Raw genomic sequence first — 24,622 nt, forward strand, 5'->3', positions numbered from 1 at the left:
AGAGGCTGTGATATTGCAAGAACTCCAGTCTTATGAGTCATGCTCATTAGTACACTTCATAATTAAATAACGACTAGCAGATCTACTATCCTAATGAAAATGAATTATCTGGAGCAAGTGCAAGTACTCAGGAAAAATCACCTATAGCAGAACTCAGTAAAGAAAGTAACTCAAAGGCAGTAAAGCAAATTTATCGCATTTTAATTCAGTATTTCCAATAAAAGCAAAGCATGTACAAATAGAGATATTTCATATTTTACTATAAAGTCAATAGGCAGTTCACAACTGGTACAAACTGGTGCATTCTGTTGGTTCTACTCAAGTGATCTGAATCTTCACGTGTCGCAAACTTTTACAGGAGGCAAAGTCTTCATAATCCTAAATGTTTCACATATTCAGAGCAGATTACATTATTAGCACCTAGTAACATTCTTTACTCTTATTAAAGTACACCTATTCAAATACGTATACATTAGTTTATCCTGTGCTTGAAATCACCCAGGCACCTGTTGCACCCACCTCATCACGGTACAGAGAACTGTTTCCACCTCCTGACAGGGTTTCCACCCGGGAAGCTGCCCATCCCCAGCAGGATGCTCCCCGCACATTCTCACACCCCTGCTACTCGGCAGTCGCTCAGCAACGAAAGTGCCACGGGCACCAACGCGGTGTGAGCGCAAGCGGTTCGCTTTATTGCCAAAAATGTTTCACGTACCGCGGCGTGAGGTTTGCGAGTGCCTTGAAAAGGCAGATTCTACTGATGCATTGAACCCGTAGGACTAATCAAAGCCTTTCAAAAATCAGGCACCTAAAGCCACCCGAACCGGACCCCTATGCTTTTTTTATATCATTCCAATAGCAACGGGGTTAATTTCTGCGGCGAGGCTTGCATGTCTAGTGAAACTTTTACTCAAAGACACTTTTAAGGCGGCGTTTTGGATGAGGGCCGATTCGACTGCAAAGTTAGTTCCACCGGCCCCTGCAACTGCCGAAAAACTCTTCACCTCACCTTGAGGTCCAGAGGAAGGGGGCCGGGGGCCGGGCCCCCCCCGAACGCCACCCCACCCCACCGCACCTCCAGCTCCCCTTGCCCCAGCGCCCCCTCCTCCCGCTGCCCCCCGGGGCGGGGGGGCCGGGCAGCGAAGCCCCCGCCACTTACGGTGAGGCTGCCGATGGCCGCCGGGCGCTCCTCCGGCAGGGCCGAGTCCAGCGAGAAGCCCCTCCGCGCCCAGTACTTACTGGAGAACATCATCATGGCGGGCTGCATGGGGCCGGGCGGGCGGGCGGCAGCGCCGCGCTCTGCCCGCCTCGCCCCGCCGCGGCTCCTTTTATACGCGGAGACCGATGGCGGAGCCGATTAGGGGAGAGCCGCCGTCGGATAGACGCCCACGAGTTTCCCCGCTTACCTCAGCCGCCGGGGCGGGACGGGACGGGACGGGGAGCGGCATGGCCGCCGGGCGCGGCCCTCTCCGCCCGCCCCCGGGGCTGTCGCCTTCCCCCCTCACACGGCGGCGGGGCACGGCCCGGCCCGCGGGCCGGGAAGCACCGCTTTAAACCCATCCCGGGAAGCCGAACCAGACCAGCCTGCCCCTTCTCCCTCCACCCTGGGCAGGGCGGGCAGGGCTCCGCGGCCCCGGTAGCTGTGGGGCAGGGCCCGGGGCGGGGGTAGGCCCGGGGATGGGAGGGGGGGACGGGACGGGCCAGGGGGACAGTGTGCCAAAGAAAAAGAGGGGCTGAGTTTCTGCACGGAGAAGTTGTGGGATGTTGAGGCACAAGTGACTTTGATGTAGAATCTCTGTCCCTTTTGTTGAGTACCGGTTTGGAAAACGGAGGCTGGTTCAGAGAAGATGGATTGATGGATAGGAATTAGATCTTGGAATGAAAGACTTAACATAGGTGACTGGTGACAAGCAAAGAGTATTTCCACTGAAAGAGAATGCCGAGCTGGAGGCAGCTTTTTAATTGAGACAGCAACGGCTGTGTCTTCTGCCTGAGCTGCATAAGGGCCACACTCCAATTACAAGACTTGTCTAACCACGACATCAGTAAAACAGTTAATCATCGTGACAATAAAACAATCCCATACAAATCCTAGAGGTCTCTTATATTTATATGTACGTGGCAACTTTACTTGTCTCTGAGGTTAAAATTACTTAGTTTTTTTTAAGAATTTGTTTACTATTTCATTTCAGGCTCCTGTTGGCTCAGAAATTTTAAGGGAGCAGAAGGCAACTGCTGAAACAATTGTAGTATTAAGGTACTGTCTCAGTCGCTCAAATCTGTTTGTGAAGTGGTTTTAGGATTTTTAATTTCCCTTGTACTAACATTCTGAGGTCAAACACTCATTTTGTCACCACCGTCGCTTGCTCTCCCTGTAATTTTCCTCCCTGCTTCTCCCAAAACTTTTCCGTGACCTACTTGGAATAAATAGGTTACTTTTCAGAGTATAGGACTGAACAGCACATCTGGATTGGGAGCACTATTTCTGTAAGTTTCCTTCAAATACATACACAATTGTCTTTGTTCCAACCTTCTGGGCAGGGGAAACGATCGCTGCTTCCCCTTGAAAAGCACCATCAGTGACTCACCCAGCAGCCTCCCCGAACAGGGACAACCTAGCTGAACGCAACAGCTGGCATCATGTGGCCTTGGTACACAGACCAAACACACAGATGGAGAGGAAAAAGTTAAAATCAGATCCACTGAAGCTGAGACACTGAGCAGGGAGCTGCTCAAGGCAAGTAACAGGAGGCATCGCTCATAGTACTAAGCTTCATGTCACATCCAACTCCGCTGCAGATTGCCTCCCTTCACAACCTCAAATCCCTTAGCCTTGCTAGACTCAGAACCTTATAACTAGTGTTTACAGATCTGCATCATCAGGGAATTCATTTTGCTCTTAAAAAGAGACCAACACAGAAGCACAGCAGAAGATTTGAGACCATTTCATACCTCCCATGGAGTTTCATAGAATTTTACCATTTATCACAGCTAACAAAAGCCAGATAAATCTTCCAGTCTAAAGTGGCCACTGCCAGTCAGATGACCCCCTCCTTCAAATGGACAGTCATGCTCAGTGCTCAGGACTGGGACAGGTTCACAGCTGCCTCAGAACTGGTGGGATGCCCAAAGCAAACCCTTTCAGCTTCACATTTCCAGAGTTTTCCATGTGTTAAATGTAATAAGGATCCTTTCTTCTGCTTGACAGTAACATCATAATAATGTTTGGTTCCTCTACTTGCTCCTGTAATGCAAATCAACCATTTTTTTTTATGCTAACCCATGAAGTTTTACTTCATTTTCCCAGTTAGGGGGAAAACGTGTCTCATATCCTAAGTTATCAAAAGATATTCTCTGCTATGTTTATTCATTATTTTTAATATTGGGAAGCACATCAGAGTCTTTGAACTTTGATATTCCTGCCTGCTATGCCTGAGATATCTAGACACAGTTCCTGCAGTTGAACAGTTTACGGGAGTGAGACCAAGCACTCTCCAAATGCTCCAATGACAAAACCAAGCTCTGCTGAGCAGGTTTTTCACCTACCAGCATGACAGAGTATGATTTTATCTACTGTTAGATGCTAGCTCTGCAGCTGGGACATCACACGAATCAATGACACTACTACCCCGTAGCCTTGCTATCTATCACAGCTCTGTGCGGTAACTAGAGCATGGCAAAGGTTTTCTGTTTCTCATAACCTCTTCAGGATAACTCATTAATGCAGAACAAACAAAGGTACGTTACGTCAGCAGGTACTTATAACAGGCAGGGAAGACTAAAATTGAACTATTTTAACCATGCTGTCTGCCCATGAATCACACAGAGACACTGCTTCTCCCTGGAGAAGTTGTTCTTTTGCAACTTGTATTTTGTAGGTGGACTCTCCCTTATCAATTCCAGATAGAAAGACATACATTTACAGAATGAAAATGTTTATTTCTTCTTTGTTCTAGCTACAGTACACCACAGCTGGTAAATGGCTCTGGGAATACTGCTAAGCTACAGATTTTGTTTAGAACTCAATTTTTCTATAGTTCACAGTGCTGTATATGTAACTCAAGTGAACACTTAAAATTACTGGCCAAAAAATTGGAAGTTCATTGAAGCAGCTGTTCAGAAATATCTATTCTAGAAGATATGTCAGGGTTCCACACAGAAATCTTACTTCACTTTGGGAAATGGAGCTAATGTTGGTAGTAAGAAATAAAGAGATAAGCTTACTTCAGTTTCTAAAAGGCATCTTACTGCCTATAATCAGTATTCAGAAGCTGCAAGATCCTCTTTAGTTTACACACACGTATTTTCCTCTCTCATGAGAGAACAGTCACTGTTGTCTGAAATCCTAAAATACGCACTTTTTAAGCTTAAAAAATTGCAGAATTCTCAAGTGGAAATTTAAATCCGAAGGAAGTCTGTGAGATTTTTTCAATGCTTGAGTCATTTCTTCCCCTTACAGGTACTGTTGATTTCAGCATAGTTTTCCTTAAAACTATTTGTAACATTTACCATAGTCTGATGGCATATACTAGGAACCTTAAGACCTTCCATTTGATTTTAACAGGATCATGAAGTTCACAGTGCAGAGTAGCTAGCATACACCAAGAAATAATCTGAATTTTCTGATGACTCTCCCAGATCACCACCAAGTCTTTGCCTACAGACATGCTACAGCAGGAAGGAGAACTTTCAAGTCATCATGTGGCAGAACAGGGAAAGAAATGAAGCTATGAAAAAGTATCAAAAAAGGATAAAGAAATATTGGCTTCATTAGGATCTAAAAATGAAAACACCACAATTATTCAATGCAAGGTCAAAAAAGCAAGAGGGATAACAGATACGCTTATTATTAACGCAAGAGATGTCAACAAGTGAAAAACAGAGGTCTCAATACCTAACCAAATCACAATTTAGTTGGTAAAATAAAGACTTTGTGAAATAATTGAAAAGTGGACTAGCCAAAGAAGCTTCTTCATCAAGGAAAGAAAGATATATAATCTGTTCCCAAATTATCAAAGGTATACACACCAACTCCAAAGTCCATTTCTCTCAGTAATATAGGTCTGCTGAAAAAAATGTGGTATGAATGTAGACTTAAAAGTTAAGTCATGAAGATATGGGAAACACAAGTTGTCAAGCAGCCAATGAAACTGTCCCAACTTCTAGTAGCATTAAGGGGATTTTAATCAACCAACAGCTGTTGGGAAAGGATATCTACCAAATGATAGACAAGCTAGGAAGATCCAGGAATATAAATGATAAATTTTGATCGAGGATTTGGAAGAAAACAATGACAGGAGAGGCTCTGATAGATTTGATTTGAGCCAACAGAGAGAACTGGTTGAAAATATTATGGAGAAGGTGGACTATGTGAGAATGAACATAAAAGAAATCCACAATCTCCAGGAAAAAAAGAAAAAAAAAAAAAAAAAAAAAAAGGGTTCTGAGAAGAAAGCAGAAACTGATAGTTTCAGAAAAGAAGACTTCAATAAATACAGTTACTACAACCCCAAAGGGGAGGAAACCTAGAGCAGAAAGACAATTCTTTCCTTGCTTCAGAAAAAAAAAAAAAAAAGTTTCCATCAGGAAACTATTTCACTGTAGAGAAAGTATAGTCTTCTACTACAATTTTCCCTAGTAGTAGCATAAGTCATCAGTTTGTCATGACCTTCAATTCAAAAAAGGAGCTTACAGGAGATGAAAACTAGGACCAAGCTACTAAATACAGGCAGCATAACACATTAATGCATAGACAAAGGCTGTGGTACAAAGTTCAAAGTCATCAGTATAGGACATCATAAGCAATTTTTTCTATAAATACAGCAGCAGTCAGAAGAATTGAAATATTAGGCTACTACTGAACACAAGGAAAAGACAAAACAGAAAAAACTTTAAACACTCTAAGTATGTAATGCTTTTTTTTTATTTTTTTTTTGACACATCATTCTTTGCTAAAAGAATTAACTGTGACCAGGGGACTATCATAATTAATAGCAAGGGCAGAGAGCTAAGCTCTTAGATTTTAATAAGATGAAACAATGTTGGAGAATACTTGGGATAAGTCCGATCATAGCAAATGACTTGGCACAGAAACCACGCTTACAGAGTAGGCTCATTATGTCTCTCCCATCAATAACTATTTTAAGAACTCAGGGGATTGACAAGTGACAGAAGACTAGGAAAATGCCAAAATTCTGTCCATTTTCAAGAAGATATTGGGGAGGAGGAAGGACTGAAGAATTATGGACCAGTCTAATTTCATTTGTTTGAGGAAACAGAAGTACCGAAGTTATTTGCAAAGACCTAAAAGATAACGGATGATTAATCAGTCAAGATGGATTTGCTGAGAACAATTTGGAGTCAAGCAAATCTCATTTCCTTTTATGACAGTCCTGTGGACCAAGGCAAAACAATACATGTCATTCATCCTGATGGTAGTGAAGCATTTGGCATGGTCTCTCATAACATTCTCCCAAGACAGATAAGGAAACCAGGTCCAGATGAGACTAACAGATTGGACAAAGGGGTGGGATCACTCTTAAATGGAAAGGAACAGGGAAAAGGAGAGCCACAAGTACCTACCCTCACTCCTATACTATTTACTGATAGCCTAAATGAGAGGCTCTGTAGAGACGACCTGTAAATTCCCAGACTGTGCTTACCTTAGAGATACTGTAACAGTTACAAAATTTAAACAACTTGTCAGGGGAAGGAATACTTACAGATGAACAGCTGCACAATTAGAAAAGAAGGCAGAGCTCATGTGAAGGCAGTCAGAAGTTACAGAAAATCACCAGCTGCACGCAGTCATTCAGTCTGCCCTGGAAGTCCACAAACACCAGAAAAGTGCTTGCATAACAGACTGCAGGATCTTCCAAGGTACGCTCCAAATGGGTTAGACAAGCATCTGGCAGAAGACAGACATGCTTTTATAGGAGACAGTCTAGCTAGTCTGTTACTGACAAGCCTTCCAATATTGCAAATCTATGATTTTAACAAACTTGATGTGTGTATATACTTAGGTATATACCTCATGGAAAAAAATAAAAAAAATAAAAAAAATAAAAAACCACAAAAACAAAACAACAAAAAAACCCCAAAACCAACCAACCAACCAACAAAAAGTGTGGTATGGTTGATCTGAATAAAAGAATCATTTAAGTCTGAGATTTATCATCTCCTTTATGTGGTTCACCATACACTGCACAAACTAATCATACCAGCATAAAAGATGTAGAGGCACAGGGCAGTGAACAAGAACCAGGACTGCCACTTTTCGTAGCAGTAGTTTTACTGGTTTGCTGCTTGAGGAGTTATCAGGTCCCTGAAGCCAAGTATCTGTGCCTTAAAGACTTTCTTGGTCTCCTGCATCAATTACTTTAGCAGTAAAACCAGAAGTGTGTGTGGAAGCTCTCCAAGACCAATGCCCAAAGGTGGCATGCACCCATGTAACCTAAAGGACACCTGGACCAATTCATATACCAAGGGTGTTTTGGATAATTTTCTGGTGCTGCATCTCATTATGACAAGCTACAGAACAGCTGCATACAAGTTGCTTATATGTAATACAACTGTTGTTTTGCATAATGTCTCAGTGGTCACTTAGAAAGTGTCCCCCCTCCAACAAGAAGGATTAATTTCTTCCTGACGTGACCTCAGACACCATCAACAATGGCTGTCATCCCCCCCAACTGGGTCAGGCTGGGATGGAGCTAACCAACCTCCCTCCTTTGGCTTTGGGTTTGTGCCCAGAGCAGCGCTGGGAACGCACGGGTGTCCCGGGCGGTGCTGAGCCCTGCCCGCACAGCGCCGAGGGGCTCTCGCTTCTTCCCCTGGAGTGGGCACAGCCAGGACAGCCGACCCGAACTGACCGAAGGGATATTCCGTACCACGCGCCGTTGTGCTCGGCGATAAAAGCTCAGGGCAAGGAGGAGGAAGCAGGAACAGTCGTGGTCGTGGCGTTCATCTTTCCAAGGAACTCGTGCCAAGGCCTTGCTTTCCTGGAGGCGCCTGGACATCAACCCGCCGGTGGGCAGTAGTGAATGACACGCGCCCTGTGCCTCGCTTGCAGGAGCAGCACTTGCCTTTCCAGCTAAACTGTCACTGGCTCAGTCCATGAGCCTTCTTGCCCGGCTTCTATTTTCTCCCCATCCCATGGGAGAGGGGAGTGGGCGAGGGGCTGAGTGGGTGCTTGGCTGCTGGTCAAGGTCAACCACATCACACAGGGAGGGAACAAGCGACCGCCACTTGCTGAACTGCTGGCCTGGGCAAAAAATGAAGCTCTACACAATGTGGCTCTGCAGTTAGTCTGTTAATAATAAGATACACGTGTAGAAACAGCCAAAGAACTAGTGTTAAGGTAGGGTACACGTAGCCTGTATAATCAAAATACATACTGGAAGTGAATTCCTTTAAAACATAACCCATCGAGAAGTCTTCATTTATTTGAATTACATGGACAGTTCGAAATATACCTATTTGATTCAATTGTGAAATTCATTTTGGATGAGGCAAAAAGTGACATCCTACAATATATTTTTTGTTTGCAATTCATCAGAAAATTCAATTTGTGCCAAGGATAGTGATTTAACATGAAAAAATAGCACACATTCTCTAAAAAATATTTATGTTTGAAATCCCCACTGGAATGAAAAATTAAATTCAAGCTTAATTTATACAAGGCCTGCACTGCAATAACACCACTTAATTGAATAGCAGACATTTTCAAGTCCCACTAAACGTGAAGCACAACTCACCTTTTAACACCATTAAAAAAAGCATCTGAAAGCGTCTTTAAATCAAATATAATAGTACACATATACGAAATCTGTCTGTTAAGTGCTCAGTTATGTATCTGTGTCCCATCACCTTATCAGCGCTCATATACAGTCACATCAACTATTGAGCTAGACATAGGTACCATGATTGCACATAGAGAACCCAAGGGTTAGGGCTTCCTGCTTCAATCCCAGCTGCCACAGAGCAGCTCATGGAATTTCTCTCATAAAAACAAGCACCAACCTCTCTGCCACAGTTCTTTCACACAGAGGTGGTACCAGCCACTGACTAGAAATGTCCAGAAAACAGCCAAGAGATTTGAAAAAAATATTTTAAGATATTTAGCCAGCTACAGACAAAATCGGGTTACCAGCCACTTTTCTACAGCCCATGGACCAAACTTCAGTTTTACAGAAATGTTGACTGAGTCTGAGGAATAGGTAACACGTTTCCTAAAAAAGTTACTACTCCTGCACACAGCCCACTTTGTTACTTTTTTTCCAATCCCGTTTGTAACACAAATCAATCTGCAAATGCACTTTTAAAATTTCTCTAACATCTTCAGCATCGTTGCTTCTGTTGTCTAACAGGGAACAGTCTGAGGACAGCACAGATTTTACCTACAGAAATTCAATCCCAAACTTGGTAAGGCTTCATTTGTATCAGAACAGGATGCATGAACCATGCTAGCAATACTGAAACTTTTTCACAGTCCAAATTCTGAACGCCAAACCATTTAAAACAAAATCTTTTTTTCAAGTTACGCTAGAGGCTTGTAACAAAATTATTTAGAAAAGTGAGGAAAAAGTGCCTCACTTACTTTGAACTAAAACATTCTCTCAAAAAGTGAAAGCTAGAATACCTTTTACAGCTTTCTGAAAAGTTTCAGCAATGGAGCTCAATAATATATTTTAAAGTAGTGAGGAATCTGATTCCTTACTGCTTTGGCTGACTGGGAATAAAGAATTTTGTAGAGTACTATGTGAAGAAAAAATAGAGAATAATTCAAGAGACACCATCAGCATCTTAAATTTGTCCACTAGAAAACTGTAAAGATTTTAAGAAAAAACTTGTTAGTGACAAAACTGGGCTTGTTGAACATTAACACCTTAATTTTAATTAAACTACAGATCAAAACAAAAATGTTGCTAATACAATCAACATCACAAGTATTTCCACATCTGGTTCTTAAAGCAATTAGGACCTATTATAACACATACATATAGCCTTCATATTCTTCAGGAAGATTACCCACAACAATGAATACAAACCCTCCAAACCTGACATGGGTTTGAAGGCCATTGGCTACAGTGTTCACTGGGTGCAGATGCAGTCATTACAGACGAACAGGCCAGGCACACATTTGCTAAATATATTCGATACAGCTGAAGCGTTAAGTGATTACTATGGGCAATTAAGTATAGCATCATTCTTTTATAGTTTGTTTTTTTTTTTTTTTTTTAACCTCCCAGTATCAAAACAGTTGTGGAAACATTCACATTGATTTAAACTTCCAAGAAGCTTCAGTCAATTCTCCTTTTTGTAACTGACCCTCTGGCCCTCAAACAGAAGAAAAAGCTCTCAAGAATACACTTTCAAAACAAATCAAATTGCCCAAACAGGCAGAATATGCAAAATCCCTCTCAAGGAGAGACCTATATAAATGTAATTTTAACTTTGGAAAACATAACACTATGATGAGAAGTATGACATTTTAAATGCTCACCCCAAAAGATAATTATCTTCAAGTCAAACATTAAAAAAAAAAAAAATCACGCCCCCCCCCCCCCCCCCCCAAAAAAAAAACCACCCCAAAACAGGCTTGCAGGAGCTAAACAAGTATTGCCTCCTTTATAGCCTTACAACTGTAACCAAAAATGCATTCAGAGTTTATTCATATTTGTTAATTCTGAACAATCTAAATCATTTGTGTATAAAAGAAATACATAACGACACATCCAGAACATCCAACCCATGGCATTTTTTCGGTCACTGTGATCCTGATTAAGGCCTCTCACAGTGTTTGTAGTCTCAGACTAAATCCGTCCCTAACAATCAGGAATAGTTTGGTGGAGGATGCGGTTCCTCTTGATTGCAACGCTTTGCAAGGCTGCCTGTCAGCAGGAAGGAAACTACAGCTAAAGAACACTGCAGAGGGCATTTGGCCTTACTGTTGGGAAGCAGAGCAAGCCTATCTACTCCGAGCCTTCCACAGCAGCTGCTCACTGTTAGTTCAGGAGCAACCTTCTCATCCTTGAGATCCACATGCTTAATACGAAGGGAAAAGATCAACAATTATATGCAAAAAGGAATGGCAAACTTTACTTTAAGGGCTGATAGTATTTCTTAGCAGCCATAGTTGTCATTCTAAGAAATGACAGAATTCCACTTAAATACGCTTTTTCTAAACATATGTATATTCATGTTCAATTATAAATTTCTTCCAAGATCTTAATATGTTGCATACAGTCTTTTGTGGCTACATATCCTGAATAACTCAGAACAACACATAGTTAATTGACAGACTTGCCTATTGCATTTCTCAGTTTTAGACATTTCCCTCCCCCCTTCCATAGTTTAATTTTATCATAATTTTTGACAAAAACATTTTGCAGGTACACTTCAAAGTGAACTAGGTGCTCCAAAAAACCTGAAACTAACTTGCTTAGTATCTTTGAACCAAAGCACTTATTATCTAAGTTCTAACGCCTTTATGTATTCTATGCCATGTTAAATGAACTGCCAAGATGCACAATGCTCAACAGTGAACAAAGGCATGATGCTTCACAGTAATTTCCTGGGCAGGAAATGAAAGGCTAGAGATACACTGAGCTGTGAATCCTTGACTTTCACCGCCTAAGACTCTTCTTATTAACTGATGAGAGATAGCACATTGACGATATTAAAAACAAAATCTATACTGATTTAGCGCTCCAGTGTTTGTTCACAACTGGTGAGAGAAGTTTAATAGGGCCTCAAATTATTGTAACAACTTGATTTATCTATTAAAGCCTTTTTGTATTACTTGTATTTGCTTTAGATGGTACAAATAACATTTGTAAAAGTAAACTGCTCCAGAAGAAAAGAAAGCTCTGTCATATCCCACACATCAACAGCCTAGAGATGAAAGGTATGTTCTACTCTGTAATAAACAAGTATTCCCACTGTTCTTCATTATTCACAATATATATAACATCCAAGGACCTAACTGTTGTTAGCTATCCCCTCTATCTAGTTCTTATATCAACAACCAGACAACTAGATTTTTTTCTCTAAAGATGATTTAATTAAAAACACTAAATCAGCTTTGATTTTTATTTTATATATGTACAATAGTTACCAAATAATGAATACACTGAATCAGTTATGTTAAATTTCACATAACGTCAAAGGACATCAGCATGGCATGGAATAAACTCACATTGCCTTTTGCGTATACAAAAAATGCATTAATGTTAGTTGTGATTACTATTATGGTTTGTGGCTTGTTTGTTTGTTTGTTTGGGTTTTTTTAATAACCTGCTTACTAGTTCTCCAAATAATCTTGGCATAAAAACAGTGAAAGTAGTTAATTGATCTGTTAATATATTAGCAAAGATAAACATTAGTAAAATTTGCAAGAAATCAATTGCAAAATTACCTCAAGTGTAGGACTGAATGTATTCACATGAAAGTTACCTTCAGTTAGAAAAGTTCTGAAAAAGAGCTCAAGTTGGAGCTGTGCATTAATTTGGTCAAACTGATTCATATGAATAAACAGTCAAGTTTATTCAGATATTGAAAATATGACTATCCTTTTTAGTATTCACAAACATTTGTGTATATAGTGTGTGTATGTGTGTAAATATATATATGCATATATAAAGTGAAGATATGTTAATGTAAAAATATACTGTTCATCCACTCCCAGTTACACAAAATTCAATATTTGGACATTAAACTGTGTAAGTATAAATGTCCATCTCAAATCTACATTCAACCAGCAACAAATACTTAGAAGTATTTTTGTAAACATTTGAGATCGGGAAACCCATTCATGTACAAAACAATCCTTCTTTAACACATCAGCTTCTCTTCAGCTTGAAAATTTTATACAGCAGCTTCAGCTGGCCTACTGTGAATCTGCTCATATCAAAGAGCTCACACTGTTTTAGACCAATACATGTGAAAGCTCAGCAAATGCATAATTTTCAAATTCATTCTTAATCACCATCCATTTCCAGTTCACCAGCAAAAAGAAAATGCACTTGGCTACAAAAATATTAAGGAATGTTATTGAAAACAAAAGGCTATTTTGGTAGAAGAAACTACAAAAATAGTTAAGTTGAGTCATGTTGTAAAGCTTTAATGCAAGAGCATTACAGTACAGATTTTCTTTCCAACCTTAAAGCTTAATCAACACCAAATTTAAATATCCATCTCTCAAGTGCTTGAAAAAAACGTGCTCAGTAAAAGTCTTTCTTCAATTTAACCAACTGAAATTACGCAGGTGCCAAGCTCTGTGTTTCAGACATCTGTTGAGTGCTGTCTCTTGTTCCATTGGCAGCAATTACAGGTGTTGAGATACTCTGGTATAATGACGTAGGGCAAGTCAACACAGCTCCACTTTCATCCTCTCCAGTATCTGAATCTGGTGTTACAGAACTGCTTTCTATCCCCAGGATCTCACTAACTGCTTGAGGCAATTCCTAGAAAGGAGAGAAAAAAGACAAATATTAAAAAAATCACTGTAATTAAATGAAAAAAGTTAACAATAAGGTCATGTGTGTCCCTGCTCCGCTCCACCAAGTAATTTTTCATTTCAATTTAGCCATACTGAAAGCATCTCTCTCAGCATTAGTTCCATTAAAGTTACCATTTTCCGTATCTGTTTTTTCAAAAGACAGCAAAGAGGACAGGCTCAAGAATCAATTCCTGATTAACAATATAATCTTCATTACAAAATAAATAAACAGCTACTGTAATTATACTTCATGTTACTGAAATTAGTTTTATTGAGTGAACCACTAGTTTCTGCCTACTAAGTCCAGTTTGCTTTCAGTGCAATGCACCTTTCACCTCATCTTTCTCATGCACGCTGAACCCCAAATTACTTGTACTGAGATTATCTAGTAACATTTAAGAAACAGTGACAAAAAGGCACAATCCAGCTTTCCCCCCGTAAACAATATTACTCTATAAAATTAATCACTCTTGCTTTTAGGATTTTGAATACAGGTGCTGTCTACATACAGCACATTCTTTATCGTAGCCAGACATTTAGTTAACTATTCCACAGATCATACACGTACAGTTACAGCCAACTACATACTTTTACTGTCTATAAGTGCTCAAAGCAGATATATTCAAAATATCCTTACCTTGCAATTCATCATCTGCATAGAAATTGCTTCTGCTTTGCAAAGTATATATTCCACATCAATTTTCATAGACAGTTCATTGATATGCTAAAAATAGATTCACAAAGAATAAGTGTGATAAATGGTAAATAAGCTTTATTGTAAAATACAGTAATACTGTACTGCACTGCTAATAATTACCACCTTACAAGCTTGCCCCTTAAGCTAAGAAGCGCTATACGTATTCTGTTTGCTTTGACAAATGGGCACTGAAAGATGTAGTTATGCAACTGCTGGCTTTCACCAGTACCCAAGAGCTGCAAGAGGTAGCCTCTAAACGTGACAATCTAGCCTTCCTAGGTACTCCCAGCTCACATTTTAAAAGAGGTAACAAATAAGATTACAGAAGAAAAAGCAAAATGTAAGATTAAACATATTAAGCAGAAAAGGGGAGAACAGTTTTCCATTTGTTAATGATCTTATCACTAAACACAGACATCAAATAAACCATTCCGAAAGCACAAAGGGCAGACATTCAGTTCACATGTAACCCTTCACAAGACAGTGCATACCTTCTCCCCCTCCCCAACATATAAACATATTGCATTAACTCAGAGAAGTTAATGTTTAAATAATGGATGGGAATTTAATACCTTTAATATTTCATTAAAGCCATAGTGCTTGTCCATTATTTGCTGTTTTTCAGATTCTAAGATAGCACAGCAAAGGAGAAGATGAAAGTTCTGACAAGGCAATTCTGTCCACATGACCTGTTAAAATAGGAAAACCACTTTTGAAATGCTTATGCTTTTCCTCTGAAAAGAAGGGCCGCTCTTGGAAAATTAGTAAGCCCTCAAGACAAGTGGCTTAACTAACAATAAACTATTTTTGAAGGCAACTAAGTATTTGTACAGTTATTTGCAATTTTTCTTTTAGCCAACTAGTGACAACCCCAAGTATGAGTCACCAAATGCCTATCTGGTTCTTTAAAACTTCTGTGTCTACCAGGTTGCCCACTATAACGCTATTAAACTGCCTGAGCTTGCCTGAGTTTTGTGAATGCGTGTGTTCTGCCTCAGCTCATGTGACATTCTCCTACTCAAAATTACTAATTACATATTAAAAATAACAAATTACTTGTGTGTTTTAGTGTGTCTGCATTAAATGCGAATTGGTAGAAGTGTGTTATGCTCAGCAATCACTCCAAAAGGTTCCAATAGTTATAAATAAGGTGCTAAAGTTGTTCCCAATCCCCTCCCGCAAGAGCCCAAAGACATGTACATGCAGGCGTTAGGGGTGGGTGGGTGTTACTTTCTGACTGCAGACACACTGCCTTTTGGTCCCAAGGAGGTCACAGATAGTCATTCTCAAGTTCACTGGGACTGAAATGTGCAATCTCAGTATTAATACCCTATTTTAGCATGTTCATGAGAGTGAAATCTTAAAAAAAAAAAAAGGTATTTGAAGAGAATGATTCTGGTGAGCAGAAAGGTGGAGAAAAGTTTTGACAACAAAGAAAAAAAAAATTGTCTGCATAAATTACTCTGACAGATAAAGCAATTTAAGTCAATGGATTTACTCTCAAAAAAGGCAGGTAAGAAACTCATGAAGATTGTGAGTCTGTCTCTATTATTGATATTTTCTTGCTTCATTATTGATAGAACAAACCCTTAAAGCTCAAGAGCTTACTTATACTTGAACTTTTATCACTAATACATCTAGCCTGCAAACAGAATAGCATAAATCTGAAAGACAGACAAACCAAGTTCACCTAAAATAAGGTCCAATTTGTCTTGAAAGTTTCTATTAAGATTTAATTCACTCAGTCCAGAATTAAATTTTTAATCTTTTTCAGGTATCCAATATTCTGTTAAAGCACTCTGACCCCAAGAAAAGAGCTGGAATGTAAATAGGCCGAAAAACAGTAACAAAATGCCTACAGTCTACCAAATACAGTCTGTCTACACACTACTGTGTTGGGTTTTTTAACTCCTACATCATAAGAAGGAAATATTGACAGCTGTACAAGGATTTGGTTCAACACCAAGTTTGCACATAAAGAGAGCAAACTACTGGCTAAGGATTCCCAGTACATGCAAATTCTCCTAGTATGCATATCATGAACCATCTACAACAACCACTAAGGAAGCATATCAGACAACAGACTGCCTCTTGGCATCAAATCTAAAGCAGAATATAAATGATGGCAACATGACAATGCAGGATATGGGGGAAATTGAACCAAAACTTAGATCTCTAACAGTTACCTTTTTATAGACATTAACAGCATATTTAACTTTCATATCTACATTTTAATGATATCATACTAGAGTATCTACTTTAAAAAGTATTTGCTTCAAGCTGTTACTTCAGTAGAAACTGGATCTGGCTTCAAGAATGGAAAAAACCCCAAAATACTAACAAGGATATTTACAGACATTCTCTCTTCTCTGAGGAAAATCAGCAGCTGTCACCAGCTGCTAATACCAGCTGCAAAAGAATCCATACTTTTTGCTGTCATTTTTGACAGACCTTTCAAAGTCTGGAGCAGAGCATGCACTTAAGCTTATGTATGTAAATGCATAGCAGCAGCATCACAAAGTGCTTGGAAAAGTATAAAAGAAAAACAGCATTTAAATCAAGAATATAAAAATATACCACCTAAGTGCAGTAACTCTTTTCCTCCTGTTTCTTTCTGATAAAACTATGCAAGTAAAGACTCATTTGTTCTTGCACTACCTCAGCATCCATGAATGTTTGTAGCCAATACCAGCATATATGTAGTTTATAACTAGGTCATTCTGGTTTTATACTGTGTGAGCTGTCCTAGCGTAACACTAGAAGTAATTGTAAGCTAGCTGTGTAATTTTGTTACAGGATTTTTCTTCTGGGATTCTTTTCTATCCAGTCTTCCTGCACCACCTTGAGATTTAAGGAGCAAACTGTGCAAAGGAAAGATTACGAGCTAAATGGAATTACCAGCTAATATTGTCTGTCCCTCCAGTGTGAAGGAGGGACTCAACTACTCTCAATTTTGGGACCTCTAAGGAGTGGCTCAGTATGCTGTCTACCTGGGTTGAGTTTGAGACAGTAATAGAACATAGTGCGAATAATCCCACAGACAGTTGAACCTGCATTTCATGTTTATGTAAAAAGGTGTTGCATATGGCATTGCAAATAACTGCAATCACATAATGTGTCTCAACTTAGCCACCCAAGGTAGAATGCCACCTCTCTGGCACATTCACTGCCTTGCACACCCTGCTGTACCATAAGCACCCACATTTTCTACCACAATCTGATTATCATGGCTCTTGCTCAGTAAATAGAAGAGCTTGGTTTTAGCCTCTAGTCCAGCTGATGGGGATCAGTATCTCCCATCTCTAAAGTGAATGTCTAATAACCAGTCCAGTGAAGAATCTTCTTCATTCCTTTTTTTGAGATAAAACACTGAAAGTCATGAAGCTGGTGGAAACAGGGAAAAAGTATCTGATGACACCTTAATAGTTCAGGCAACTCAGAGGACAGAAATGGAGATCCAAAAGAACACCCTGAAATTCACAGCCCCAGAAGTCCTAGAATCCCAGATGATACCTCCCCTTCTTCCCATTCCACCCTCTGCAAGTGAATAAGTCACAGGGTAACATCACCTTTGGATGGGTTTCCTCAATTCACATGCTATTACAAAACAGCATATGAATTTTGCTAAGATTGAAATTTTTGCTCAGACTGAAATACCCTAAAAGCAGTTCATTTCCCTCCACTGATTACAACAGGGATAAGTCTCCTGCACCTATAGCTTGCCTCTGTAAATCCCACATATGCACTGCTCTGGTGCCAATGAAGCTGCATGGCTACGAACAGGTAGGGGGGGAATAAATAAAAACAAAAAAACACACCAAATCCTGTTGTAAACTGACTTCAACTGCGACAAAGGCAACACTAGCTTCCATGTAAAAGCATCAATATAAAGCCTTAATTAGTTTGCTTTAAAAAGGAAAACAAGATACCCTCTTTCCCATTCTGTATCTCCTAGCAAAGAAACTGGGTATTTGTAGTAAACATACATTATGATGTGCTAGAAGGAACCCACAAGACTATCATATATCAAGAGGTTTCCATCATCTTCCTAGGAAAGAAAAAATATACTTAAAGAGTTAGAAATAAAGTGTTTCTTTTCTGTATGCAAAGGCATGCATGCATTAAAGCAGTCCCATGATAACCTGGGCTATAAACCATAAATACTGCTGTCATCAATTTAAAAAGAAAAATTAGTCTTTAAAAAAATACTGAGAAGACAACATAACACTGAGGGGAGAAAATGAGATTTCCCCCCCCTCCCCCCCAAAAGTCACTATTATTTATACCTTAGAAGAAGATAATTCTTTTGGCTTTGTACCTTTTGGTTCCCTTATTTATGAATGTTATTCATAAACTTTTTAGTCCTCTTCAGTTAAAACATCACCTCAATACTCTATGATAGTAAATTCTACCAACTGATGATACAAAGCTAAAAAAGATTTACTTTAGACAGTTTTAAGTACTGGTCCTTCTTTATGCGACTCCTTTTTCATTAGTGAAAAAAGTGAATAAAAGCATCAACATTATTTTTCATTATAGTGCAAATTTTATGCATCTCAGTCCTGTTCTTTTCATTACCCTTCTGTTCCCCAGCACAACTATGTGACGTTATGTCCTAAAAAATAGTCCTTCCATTCATCTGAACATTTATTCTCTTGTTTGGGAATTTTCAGTGGATACTGTGCTATTGTTAAATGCATCTTAGACAATAAACCTGTACTGTTGACACACATCTCAATTTTCTTGAAGCAAATACTTAAAGTGTTCAATAAAAATGTAAGTTCATCTTAATTACTTCATTTGATCCCATGATCACCTAAATCAAAAGATCTCATTAACCTGGAATTATGAGAACTTTCACATTTTGATGTTTTCTATTACGTTATTTGTCATCATGAGGCGTCACCATCAAGATTAAATGGATCTTCTGACATCATCCTCTTCACAGATTTGGCTAACACAAAAACTATCCTGCCAAAGCTTCATTTCACTTAATCTATAAATTACTACCAACATCAAGGAATTCATCGGAGATGCACACAAATGCTATTTCTTCTAGCATAAGTTCTTTTCCATTTAAAATTAACCAATACTCTCCACTTACTACTTTCACTTAAGAGCTACATCTGAAAGATTCTGTCCAAACCCTTTTGAAAAAGCAAATTTACCACCACTAGTGCTTATAAGTATTTTTTCATTAACTTCACAAGTTGTTGTTGTGGCTAGAAAGACATAACATACACTAGTATGTCTTCACCTCACTGCACAGAACCAGGTTTTTTTTAAAATCTATTAGAGTATTAATCTCTTTGCAGAATGATCCATGCTTTTTGTTCTAAAGTCCAAAGACTGCTGCAGTTTGTGTGATGAAATATCTTCTTACCTCCCAGAGTCGAAGAATATCTTGAAAGCTAAATTCCCTTTTAAATCTGATAAGAAGCCATCGGAAGCAAAAATAAAGGTAGCCTGAGTCTTGAGATTCTAGGAATAAGAGTGTTACATTTCATAAACACCGAATTTGGTTAAGATAACAAAGGGAAGAAAAAAAACAAAAACAAAAACAAAACCACCACACTTTAGAGGTACACAATCATACCACTGATTTTTAAGATTGTAGCCCCTTTTTAAAATCAAAGATATTTGATGGAGGATGGCATATTTTTAAAATCAGCAACATAACCCTGCTTTTCAGTAGGCATGGAGCAATTATTGAAATCTTTTAGGCATTATTAAGTTACAAGTCCTGTATTCATATAATTAGCATTGGAATTACGTTTAAAGACTGGTAAGGATATCAATGCACATAGAATGCAGCAGATTATTTTAGTTATTGTGCCTGAATAATACACCTACCTAAATAACTGCAAAATCCACTGTCTAGCAAACGAAGCAAAGTACTCAGTTGAATGAGTTGTGTCTTCATACCCTGCATCTGTTCTTCAAAATTCTGATGCTGGATGGAATAAAATATTAGCACTGTAATTTTTATTAACTCAATGATAATTGAGATTTACAGCTATTTTTAATTTTTAAAAATGTTCTGTTATTGCAACAGTGGTTCTCATCCTCTCAGGTATTTAACATACGGATATTTAACTGCACTTCTATCTAATGAAATGTCTGCTTTCTACTGAAAGGTTTAGCTAAAGCAGTGAACTGTGTTTCTTTGATAACAATTTTGTATGTAATAAGTGATATTTTAAATCAGCCTCTGCTCTGTACCTCCAAAAAGCACCACTGCACTCATACCAAAAAGACAACTTTTTTTTTTTCTAATTCTCATACCAGTCACATTGTTTTGTCACATGCACAATTCATAAAAGCTTCAGTGTGTGGAAAGTTTAAATTGCACTTAAATACCAAAAGGCAAGTATGACAGGGAACCATTATTTTGAACAAAATCCTGCTAGAGGACTCCTGATTAATACAAATTGGTCTATGAGGGATCTGAGTTACTTCTGAATTTCCAAGAAGCCGAATTTGTCTGTATTGCACAGTAATAGTATAACAAACCCATTATAACATGTGTCAACCAGAAAAAAACATACTGACTTCAAACATGACTGTTTTAAAAGAAATCAAAAAAGCCAATTAAATTTATAAAGTAAACCAAGTGCTATCCATAGCTTATCTGTTTATTTGGGCTAAAAAAAGCCTTATTTTACCATTTGATCCATGTATGATACAAAGCACCAAAAGGCATCTACTTCATTCTCCATAACGTACAAGAGAGGTGAAAGCAAATCACTCATCCCCTGGACATAACCTTGATGGAGAAAAAGGGGAAAATAAAAAAGACAAATAGGAATTTAGTTAACTCTGCAGTTAAACACTAATTTCTCAAGTGTGTTAAATGACAGAAACAAATGTTTGCATTCCAAGTTTGTGAAGATACTATAATTTTCCAACTCAATCACCAGTAAACATATTTCTGTATTAATAATAACCAACATCCAGCAGATCTAACAAGACTTAACAGCAGATTCTGCCAATCTAAACAGAACATAAACCAAATGCATTATTTTTATAGTAATAATATGCACAAACTGAGCTGGCACCAGAACAGATTTTTAGTAAACAAAGTTCCCATTTAGAGCTCAGAAGCATATACTGATATTTTTAAGAAGGTTAAATGCACCATCACAAATACAGACTCATATTTACTCCCCTCTCCGTCTGTAATTGGTTGCTTTCTTCCATACATTTAAAATCTTTCAATGTCTACCCACTTCTCCCCCAACTGAAGATTTTCTTTTCAAATAGATTTGAAGAAGAGATATTGAGTGTCAATTCCTGGAAAACATATGGTGCAATAGCAGCCAACAACAAAAAAAAAGCCTATTTCCTATCACTCTGTGGAAGGGGACTAACAATGAAGTATTGCTTGTGAGAAACATGAAACAAACATATATCCAGACCTGATTCAAGTAAGTGCCTTTAGGTTTCTGTGCCCAGAAATGGTGAATCAAGTTCACATGCCCCAAAGAGCACTAACATGCCTGATAGGAAAAGCCTACATTTAACTGGAGAATAAAATGGCTGTTTTTAGAGTATATAATTTTTACAAATAGCTAGAAAACTTTAGTTCTGTAAAAAGCATTTGCAAAATTGTTTATAAAACAGAAGACTTATCCACTGCATACACTTAAGCCATCTAAACAGTGTTTTTAATAGAGTGGGTGCTGAATGGGCTTTAATTTCACTTATACATCACTCACTCTGAGTTAATGTGGATTGAAGCATGGAAAGACATGTGGAACAGAGCCACATGTTTAAACAGTCTCAATCAGTTTTAGTCTTTCCCTTGTTTTACAAGCTAAAGATCAGACTTGACAGTAAGAACAAAAGCTGCAAAGTACTACAGCTCTGCAGCAAGATTACTAGTGATTAAAGATTTGTTCCTACTTTGTGCCAGATTTTGAAGGCAAAAAGTGGGCTTTTAGAATCCCAGCACTTTTCTGAGAATACAAAACTTCCAAGTATACAACAGCCAAATTTCATGCCAGGGGTGGAGGGGGGAACCGGCTAGAACTAACTTTTCCCTCCCTTCCTTCCAAGACAATTAACAAAACTGAAGACTTAGACACCTCATATACGCTGTGATTAATGCAAGACATTATATGTTCTTTCTTCTGCAACAGATGCATACACTAAAGCGTAATTTTTGACAGACTGTTAAGTGTACTCCTCAAGAACCAGCTTTTAAAGTATTCATAAGAACACCCATGTTTACAAACAGCTGTTTCAGCATGCTGAGCTTTAATTACAACAGTGTAAAGTTTATCATTTTTATTATCAGTCTTAAAAATGGAGATAAACACTCAAGTTCCAAAGACCCAAGCCTATTTAAAACTCTATAAAGCAAACTTGCTTCAATTCTTAAAAACGCCAAACAAGCCAACAAAAACACAACAGTAAGGCTATGGTAAAGACAAACGGCCACTTAATTCCCAATCCCACCTCATCTCGTTAATTCAGATGCCTGTGATAAGCATCGGATAGAAGAATAAATAGGATGAGAAACTGCACAAAGTTATCTGCATTATTAAAATATAAATCCCGACATTTACAAAAAGCATTCTAACCAATACAAGTTCAATTGTATTAACAAGTCCTAACATAAGCAAAGCCACATACCAGAAACAAAAAAGGCTTTTTACATTCAGAGGAAAACAACTTACCTAAGTCAAAGTCATACATGCAATAGGTCATCAAAATATCATGAAGTAAAATCAATCCTGGATTATCTTCGCCTTCGTAGAATTTATTTGTTCTATCTGTCCTGTTTACGTCCTTTTCTAAGAAAACAGTCCAGATTTCAAAACAAGATTTATAAAGCCACCATCAAATGAATTCAGAATGTTTTTTTAAGCTGCTGATTTTTTCCTCAAACACGGTGGCAAAGCTTTGAGGTGTTTAAGAAAACTGCATAACTGAATGTCATTTCAAAATGAAGAATATTTTAAAAGAAAAAATCCTCCCTATCTGCAACAGAAGGATTTGCTTATAAACTTATTGTAAAGGGGTTTGCCTGACTTTGTTAATACTTTTTATGGAAAAATTCCTGATTATAATTTGGTGAAAATGTTTTACACTTGCAGGGATTAAGATCAATTTTATGCAAGTTAGCTATGCAGTGCCATTTATGAATACTTACGCGATACAGCATAAACCATAGCAGGAAAGTTACCACATGATCAGCTCAAAGACACTGTGATAGTTCACAATAGCACTTTTATAAATTCTGTTTAAAAAGTTCCTATAACTCATAATGAATTGAAATTGCCTGTTTCATCAGGCAGTTTTCATGCCTCAAACATACCAAGCACATAGCATACCCTTTAATAATGTGAAATTCAAGATTTAAGTATTGAAATAAGCAGATTTTTTGAGTGCACTTTAACAAAATGAGTATTTTGTAGTTTTGGATCTATTTTAAAACATAAGCCTAATATTGTCATTTACATTTCAAGCACTTAAAAAGGAGCAGAACTGCTTCAAAGGAAACAAAACTTCAGCCTCTCCTGAACTCCAAATATTTTTCTTTTTTCCTGTTAACACACATACTCTCTATAAAGGTAGTTTATTAATCTATGAAGATTAGACTTGCTCAATCCTTTCAGATTGCCTGTTGAATAACTGGCTGAAATAAATTTAGTCCATGTCTCAGAATAACACAAAAATCTTACCCTGTCATCTGAAATTACTATTCAGTGAACCTAAACGTTGGTGTCCAAATCTCACCATCAAAGACAACTGAGGATACAAACTCTTAATAGTCAGCAGAACTTGATGAAATCTTTAAAAGTAGGTATAAAAACCCACAAGTCAGAATGTACATATACAAATCCCTGTGAGAAATTTTAAAATATGAACAGACACATTTTCACATTCTTATTGTATGTCATTATTTCAATGACATTCCCAGTAGAATCACATCATGAAATCAAAAGCCTTTTGTTATTAAATAAAGAAATTTTAAAAATCCAGCCATTCTGTAATACTAACGTGTAAAGCTCTGAATTACTCTGGTTAAGAAAGTTTTAGTTTTAAGTATGTTACAAAGTTTAGACATTTCTGAAAACAGCAACATGTTAGTTTTTAGTGCCCCTTCATACAGGTTACTCAAAAGGTTACATTTTTTAAACTTAATATTGAGTGTAAAAGGGTGTGAATTTATACAGTTAGGTATGTTTCTAAATCTAAATTTTACCTATGAGACTCCGGTAATCTCTTAATCTTGAATTTCGTTTTTCCTGTTCCTCACTGACAGACTTCCACTGCAGTTTCATCCTGAAATATTCGTCCCTGTGGAAGATAATTTTGAATCCAAAACACGATCATTTATTACATTTCTTCCTTTTTTATTTAAGCATTCACTCATTCTGTTTGTTCTTTGGCATAAATGGTATAACACCACACTG

At 38.1% G+C, this 24,622-nt stretch overlaps 2 protein-coding genes across 2 annotated transcripts in view; both read right to left on the reverse strand.

The window, feature by feature from the left end:
* The window catches only part of TPH2 (tryptophan hydroxylase 2), a 55,686-nt gene extending 54,252 nt beyond the window's left edge, over nt 1-1,434 (reverse strand). The window contains exon 1 of the mRNA XM_032999836.2: nt 1,160-1,434. Coding sequence (XP_032855727.2) covers nt 1,160-1,267 — 108 coding nt within the window. The 5' untranslated portion in view covers nt 1,268-1,434. The remainder of the gene's footprint in view (nt 1-1,159) is intronic.
* Nucleotides 1,435-12,079: 10,645 nt separating this feature from the next.
* TBC1D15 (TBC1 domain family member 15) overlaps nt 12,080-24,622 on the reverse strand; it is a 36,901-nt gene continuing 24,358 nt past the window's right edge. Inside the window, exons 10-17 of the mRNA XM_032999882.2 lie at nt 24,412-24,506; nt 22,880-22,996; nt 20,864-20,964; nt 20,052-20,151; nt 19,582-19,679; nt 14,771-14,887; nt 14,139-14,225; nt 12,080-13,466 (exon numbers count right to left, since the gene is read on the reverse strand). Of these exons, the coding sequence (XP_032855773.2) occupies nt 13,260-13,466; nt 14,139-14,225; nt 14,771-14,887; nt 19,582-19,679; nt 20,052-20,151; nt 20,864-20,964; nt 22,880-22,996; nt 24,412-24,506 (922 nt within the window). The 3' untranslated portion in view covers nt 12,080-13,259. The remainder of the gene's footprint in view (nt 13,467-14,138; nt 14,226-14,770; nt 14,888-19,581; nt 19,680-20,051; nt 20,152-20,863; nt 20,965-22,879; nt 22,997-24,411; nt 24,507-24,622) is intronic.

Source organism: Tyto alba, unplaced genomic scaffold (genome assembly GCF_018691265.1).
Source record: "Tyto alba isolate M040663 unplaced genomic scaffold, T.alba_DEE_v4.0 Super-Scaffold_2, whole genome shotgun sequence".
In the NCBI taxonomy this organism is placed as follows: Eukaryota; Metazoa; Chordata; class Aves; order Strigiformes; family Tytonidae; genus Tyto; species Tyto alba.